The 7488-nt window shown below is 42.5% G+C and overlaps 1 protein-coding gene across 1 annotated transcript; it reads left to right on the forward strand.

Moving 5' to 3' along the window:
- On the forward strand, positions 1429-2383 carry LOC109228964. The gene has a single exon (XM_019394241.1). It carries the CDS (start codon positions 1530-1532, stop codon positions 2076-2078), a length of 549 nt encoding a protein of 182 aa, XP_019249786.1. The 5' UTR covers positions 1429-1529; the 3' UTR covers positions 2079-2383.

Here is a 7488-nt window from a genome sequence, read left to right on the forward strand (position 1 = left end):
AACGGTTGAGGTATTTATAGAAACCATATGGGCAGCGGAAAGGACGAACCGATAACGGTTCGTGGGATTCTCGATAGTTGTGTTGACGGAGACCCTTGCGTGGCTTTTGAGTCATGGCATTTAATGCTCTAATAAACTGACGTCATGGCAATAGTATCAAAGAAGCAAGAGTTCGAAATCGTTTCCTATCATTTCTATTTTAGGAAACGCGGGGACTATCTGTATACAGTGAAATCAGTGGGGCCGATTTCGTGGCCATTACGACGTTCCATAGATACGCCTGCTAGGGCTCGAGGCAGACTCGAAGGATTTGCAGACGATGAACTCCGAGGCAGCACAGATCGATAGGTATGATGGAAAGATGGGGATTTCCCTAGGCACTTGATTAAAGCTGGCAAAGTCTAGTAGACTAGTCCAATCCCGTATCATGGCATTAAATGGCTGTACCAGCCCCATATCTTTGTAATAAATGCATTTGTATTATATTGGGATTCCCCCTCATATATAAAAGGAATCCTTGTCATCTTGTAAGGGAGATCTGATACTCAAGAGACAATACACTACATTCAATACAAGAACATTCTCTGCTCTCTAGCTTGAACATATTCTCTTGGTTCCTTTATTTACATTTATTGCTTGTATTCATTGTGTTCTATTAATTGTTCTTCATTTATTGCTCATTATTGGTCATAAAGAGGCGCAATCACAGCTCTCATAACTGTTAGTCCTTCATCGACTGCCCTCAATCGGGCATCCGATTCGACTTCGAGGCCCCGTATACGCAAGCTCGAGACCGCGATTCCCAACTATTCGGTTTGGTTAACAAGCTGTCTACAAGCTATCGTCTTAATTTCCAATCCTTCACTTAGCATCTATTGCCTAAACAAGTAGCATAAAAATAGATCACATATTTTTAAAATCAAAAAATCAAATCTAATTGTTATTATCATTTTCAAGGTAAACAAAGTTTTGTGAAGATTTCTTCCTGGAAAAGTGTTAGAACAGTCTCTGTAACAAAGTACGATTTTAGACTGTCATTTTATATGATGTAATTCATATTTGATTTGTGATTACACTGTCTGACCAATAAAACGAATACAATAATCCAGTAAATTATGTGTTTGATTTAATTTTTCAAAGACTTACCAGCATAGTTCTTGATTTCAAACTCCTCAAATCTCATTTCGTCCATATATATATATATATATATCTATGTCATTTAAGACTCAATCCATTTTATAGCGTTGGAAATCTTTAGTTAATTAATATAGTAATAGAAAACAAAAAGTCCGGTAGGGTGTGCCGAAATTTTATTAGTTATTGAACTCTATAAAAAAATATCAACAGTTTAGTCAAAGTTCCATTAGTATAGTATCATTTAAGAATTTTAGAATTAAAAAAGAAAGAGAGAAAAAGGTTGAGATGGGTCTCCTCATTAGTCGAGATAAAAGGATAAGGTAATCAAAAACCATTGTGCGTCTCCTGGCCTCATACTTTGATGCTTTAACTAAGTTCCCCTGCTAAAGGCAATGAAAATGAACACCAACATGCTCTCTACCTATCCAAAACACTTCACTACAATCCCAATACCAATTTCCTCCAAATCTCAACAACGCCATGTTCAATCCTTTGTTCGTTTTCCTATTAGAAGCAGCAGCAGTGATAGCAATAACAATGCAACCAGCAGCATCAATGATAATGGCAACGAATCACAACCCATAACACCACCAATAACACCGCCAAACACGTTGGAGATTCGGTACCGAAGACGTTCATCAAAACGAAGAAAGCAGAAGGAAGAAGAAATGATTAATGCAGCAAAACAAGCTCCCAAGGCTAAGCCTCCACCTAAGGATTGGGAATCCATGACTCTGACTGAGAAAGCATTGGAGTTGTATGTGGGAGAAAAAGGCCTTTTGTTTTGGCTCAACAAATTTGCTTATGCTTCTATTTTTATTATAATTGGGGCTTGGATACTATTCCGATTTGTTGGTCCTGCACTCAACCTTTACCAGCTGGATACACCTACTCCTCTTGCTCCTGAATCCATGTTCACTGGTTCAGGAGAGAAACCTTGAGTATTCCAAAGTTCAACTTTGAGATGAGAGCAAGAGGAAGAGACATTTGTTCAGGCATATATCTGGGCCTAAAGAAAGTGAATCTTCCCAGTTTACTTTTTCCATCTAATTGCTTCAGTCCAAATTTTGTAGTCTACCCCATACTCGTTTCTATTGGCAACCTTGCCTACTTCTCTGATTCCAATCCAAAGAAATTTTAGGATGTGATCTAAAGGTGTAATCATGTACATGCATCTCGATAGTTTCATATGTTTCAAACTAGTATTTCTACCTTTTCTTATCGGAACTACAATTATTTCTCATTGGTATCTGCTTGTCATGCCTCTTAATCCTGATGCTATATCAAAACAGAGTTCAGTGGTAGTCGAAGTACTTTGTCTTGTTTGTAATAGCAAGATCCGAAAATTAAAAGGATTCATGAATCGTGACTAGTTGACATTGGTTAGTGGATGATGATTCTACTAGTCAATAACCTAAGAGATTCTGCGCGGTGGTTAGCTACCAATGTTGCTCTAAGTTTTCTCATTTCAGATCTCCCAAAAGCATTTCTTCATTTTTCTTTAGGTATTTCGGATATCTTTTTTCTACAGTTATACTAATGGAAGAAAGTTCTTTTTTTGGGGGGTGGGGGAGTGGGGTTGAATAAGTAGAATTGTATATGTTGGCAAAATAATTAAAAAATGTCACAAGATATCAGAAGTAAATCATTGCCGAAATTTTTGACTGAGCAGGAAGTTTAATAGAGGAAAAAATATTTTTGAAATAAGTGGTCTAAAAAAAGGATTTATATTATTCATTAAGGTAAAAATAAGAAGTTTAAAGTTAAATTATTTTTGCAAGGTGGTGATTGACACATCATATTTGATTCTTGATAAATAAATAAAAATACAAAGCTTTCTTCCTCTTGATTTCCTTTTATCACATACAATATATAGGACATAAAAGGTTATAGAATATTCCTTTTGGTTTCATTCTTTCCTTAGACAAGAGGGAGCAAGCATAGTTGGAATAATTAGAAAAGAATTCTCCTTTCGTAAGCGGGGGCTCTTTGTAACGACCCGGCAGGTCGTTTTATGTGTTACCGCTCCATTTTCCCCATTCTTGTTTCTTATTGTCTTGTTTAGATGTATTATGTGCTATCGGATTGGTTGGCTCGGGTTCGGAGAGGTTTTGGTAAGGTTTGAGACACTTAGTCTCTTTGAGTAAGCTTAAGTTGGAAAAGTCAACCGGATGTTGACTTATGTGGAAAAGGGCTCGGATGTGAATTTCGATGATTCGGATAGCTACGGGAGGTGATTTGGGACTTAGGAGCGTGATCGGAATGTGTTTTGGAGGTCCGTAGTAGATTTAGGCTTGAATTGACGAAATTGGATTTTTGGCGTTTTCCGGTTGATAGGTGAGATTTTGATATAAGGGTCGAAATGGAACTCCGGGAGTTGCAGTAGGTCCATTGTGTCATTTGGGATGTGTGTGCAAAATTTTAGGTCATTCGGACGTGGTTTGATAGACTTTTTGATCAAAAGCGGAATTCGGAAGATTTTTGGAACCTTAGGCTTGAATCCGATGTTATTTGGTTGATTCGATGTTGTTTGAGGTGTTCTGAAGATTGGTATAAGTTTGGATAATGGTATATGACTTGTTCGTGCTATAGGTTGAGGTCTCGGGGGCCTCGGGGGCCTCGGGGTGATTTCGGGTGGTTATTGTGAGATTTTAAGTTGGGTTTGGCAGCTCAAGTTCTCTATTGCTGTCATAACCGCACCTGTGGCTAGGGACCGCAGGTAAGCGCCCATAGGGTCGCAGATGCGGAATTGGCCATGGGGAGCTGGAACTGCAGAAGCGGCTATTGGAGCGCACCTGCGATAGCGCAGGTGCGGGTGTTTGATCGCAAGTGCGGAATTGGGATTTTAAGTGAAAACCGCAGATGCGGTGCTTTGGCCGCAAATGCGGTACCGCAGGTGCGGTAAAGGAACCGCAGGTGCGAGAAGCCTGGGTCAGAAAGTATATATTTCATCCTTCGCGATTTTCAGCCTTTCTTCACCATTTTTAAATCGATTTTGGAGCTTTATGGGGGATTTTGAAGAGGGAATTCAAGGGAACTTCATTGAGGTAAGATTTTTGAACATAAAACTCGTTCCTACGGTGTTATTTCATTGATTAGGCATGAAATTTATGGAAATTTGTGGGTAAATATTGAAGAACTAGGGCTTATAATTGGAGACCTAAAATTAGGGATTTGAGGGGTCATTCGTGGTTGGATTTTGGTAAATTTGATATGCATGAACTCGTGGGAAGATAAGGATTCCATTGATGTTAATTTTGTCAGATTCCGAGACGTGGGCCCGGGGGTCAGGTTTGGTTAATTTCGGGATTTGTGTTGTAATTTGATTAATTTCGTATGGGCTTCACTCCTTTAGCATATATTGATGGTGATGAACTAATTTTGGATAGATTCGACGCATGTTGAGGCCGATTCGAGAGGCAAAGGCATCGCGGGCTAGAGTTTGGACCGTATTGAGGTAAGTAATGATTGTAAATGTTGTCCTGAGGGTATGAAACCCCGGATTTCACTTCGTTGTGCTATTTGAAGGTGACGCACACGCTAGGTGACGAGCGTGGGGTTGTGCACCGTTGGAGATTATGACTTGGTCCGTCCCGTGCGACTATTAAGTCGCGTATTTTACTTGGAAACTAGTTGATATTGTTATATTTTGGAAAATATTATTGTGTTTGGAGCTAAACGGCGTGTCTGGGCCTTGTGCCGATTGTTTGGACCCTTAGGGGCTTTTACTACTATTTTTCCTCACTGTTTTGGTTTAAATGTTTACACTCAGTCATGCTATGTTCTTACTGTTTTCATAACTCGATTTTATTCACTCTTTTTGATTTCATAAATAATTTTGAGCCGAGTACTTGTTTTACTGTCAGCCCGAGGGGCTTGAGTGAGATCTGACTGAGTGAAGCCGAGGGCCCTATGTTGTGAGGATATTGTGAGGCCGAGGGCCTGATGGATCTATGACACGAGTTGGCTTGTTGTTATTAGGCCGATAGCCTGATTTGTTATGCCACGAGGTGGCTTGTGATAGAGCTTGGGCTTTAAGGAGCCCCTCCCGGAGTCTGTACACCCGTAGTGAGCGCGGGTACCCAGTGTGAGATGTGATATTGCCCGAGGGGCGGTTGTTGTTCATGTTATTGCCCGAGGGGCTGATATGAGTGATGGTGAGATAGCCCGAGGGGCTGGTTCTGTTGGTATTTTGCCCGAGGGGCTGATTTATATCTCTATCTTTTTCTTCTTGTTTTCATCACTCATTTGAACTACTGAAAGATGTTTTAAAGAGGTTTTCACTGAACTAAGGTGTTTTTATGAGCTTTTACTTTTTTATTGCATTGTTCTGGTTTATACTGCTTTGTTGTAGCATTATGTTGTGTTTTACGTATTTTCTTATCGCTCTGCTGCCTTTACTTTTATTACTTACTGAGTTGGCGTACTCACATTACTCCTAGTACCCTGTGTGCAGATTCAGGAGTCTCGGGTCACGCTAGCGAGGGCTGATTTGCTTTCCAGCAGGCTTGTTCGGAGTTGACTAGGTAGCTGCTCGGCGTTCGCAACCCAGTGCTTCTCCTTCCTATCTTTATTTCACTTGTTCTAGCTTTGTATTAGACTATGTTGTCTTTTCATACTCGTAGACGGATTTTAGATGCTAATGACTGGTGACACCCCGATGTCGGGCTGTATTTATTTCCGCACTGTTCAATTCTACTCTTTATTTTGGGATTTACAGCTTATTAATGACTTAAAAATGAATTATTATAACTGCTTATTAGTCTTGGGGGTTTGCGTCGGCTGACCTTGTTTCACGATATGCGCCATTACGATCGGGTCCGGTTTAGGGTCGTGACAAGTTGGTATCAGAGCCTAGGTTACATAGGTCCCACGAGTCATGAGCAGGTTTAGTAGAGTCTCGCGGATCGGTACGGAGACGTCTGTATTTATCCTCGGGAGGCTACAGAACCTTTAGGAAAAACTTCTTATTCTTGAATTCCTGTCGTGCGAATCTGTTGATGCTAGTACTAAACTTCTGTTATTCTATTCTCCCACAGATGGTGAGGACACGCGCTACCGGTCAGGATGGACGACCACCAGTACCACCAGCTGGGGCCACTAGAGGCCGAGGACGCGGTCGAGGTCGTGGTGGGGGCAGGGGTGTAGCTCGCACAACAGCTAGGGCAGCACCTGCAGATCCACCAGCAGCCCCAGTTCAGGATCAGGTCCCAGTTGTGGACGCTCCAGCAGCGCCAGCTCAGGCACCGGTCGTGCCTATTGTCATTCCGGGTCTTCAGGAGACCTTGGCTCAGATCTTGACAGTGTGCACCAGTCTCGCTCAGGCAGTCGCAGTCTCTACTACGGCAGCTACTTCTCAGGCCGGGGGAGGCACTCAGACTTCCGCCGCTCGCACACTCGATCAGGTTTTTCAGGGATTGCAGACACCGGAGGCACCACTAGCTCAGTCGGTGGCAACTGCTCAGGGTTATGTAGCTCCAGTTATGCCAGAGGACGAGCAGCGCAGATTGTAGAGGTTTGGTAGACTCCAACCTCCGACTTTCAGTGGTGTAGAGGGCGAGGATGCCCAGGGTTTCTTGGATAGGTGTTAGAGGATTCTTCGCACCGCGGGTATTCTGGAGACTAGTGGGGTCGTATTCACTACTTTTTAGTTTACGGGAGCTGCTTTCACTTGGTGGGAGGCTTAGTCTCTTTATGGCCAATGATGAGCGATAAACGATGAACAATAATGAAGATAATAAATGAGAGCAATAATATCAAGATAGTAAGTAAGAGAACAGAGAGAATGTTGTCTTATATTTCTTGTGGAGCAGCTGAAGCAACAGACCCTTACAAAAATGATAAGGACTCCCTTTAATATAGGAGGGAAATCCCCACATAGAACAAAATATATTATTTACATAGATATGGGGATGGGACGGCTGAATGACGCCCTGATTTGGGTTCAGAGTAGCCTGCTAGACTGTATCTGACCTAGCCTGCGTGCCTTTGGAACTCCCCATTTCCACCATAATCGTGATCATTANTGCCCTTCCAGCCCAGGGTTCGTCTCGTGCTCCATCAGTTCAGGACTCTTCTACGCCAGGTGCATCTGCTAGTCATTCTGGTGCTAGAGGTCCCCTTCAGTCCCCGTCTCCGGCACCAGGGAGTAGTTATGAGTGTGGGGAGTTGGGACATATGTGGAGGCAGTATCCTCGTCGCCTTGGGGGTTCATCTCAGCAGAGGAGTCAGCCATCGACTTCAGCACCAATTACTTCACCACCCACCCAGCCAGCTAGGGGTGGAGGACAGTCATCTAGGGGTCGCCCAAGAGGGGGAGGTCGATCAGGTGGTGGTCAGGCCCGTTTCTAT

The sequence above is a fragment of the Nicotiana attenuata genome, chromosome 7 (assembly GCF_001879085.1).
Source record: "Nicotiana attenuata strain UT chromosome 7, NIATTr2, whole genome shotgun sequence".
Classification (NCBI taxonomy): domain Eukaryota; kingdom Viridiplantae; phylum Streptophyta; class Magnoliopsida; order Solanales; family Solanaceae; genus Nicotiana; species Nicotiana attenuata.

Excerpts from the sequence above, each read along its gene's own strand:
- LOC109228964 (XM_019394241.1), top strand. The coding sequence starts at position 1,530 with ATGAAAATGAACACCAACATGCTCTCTACCTATCCAAAACACTTCACT.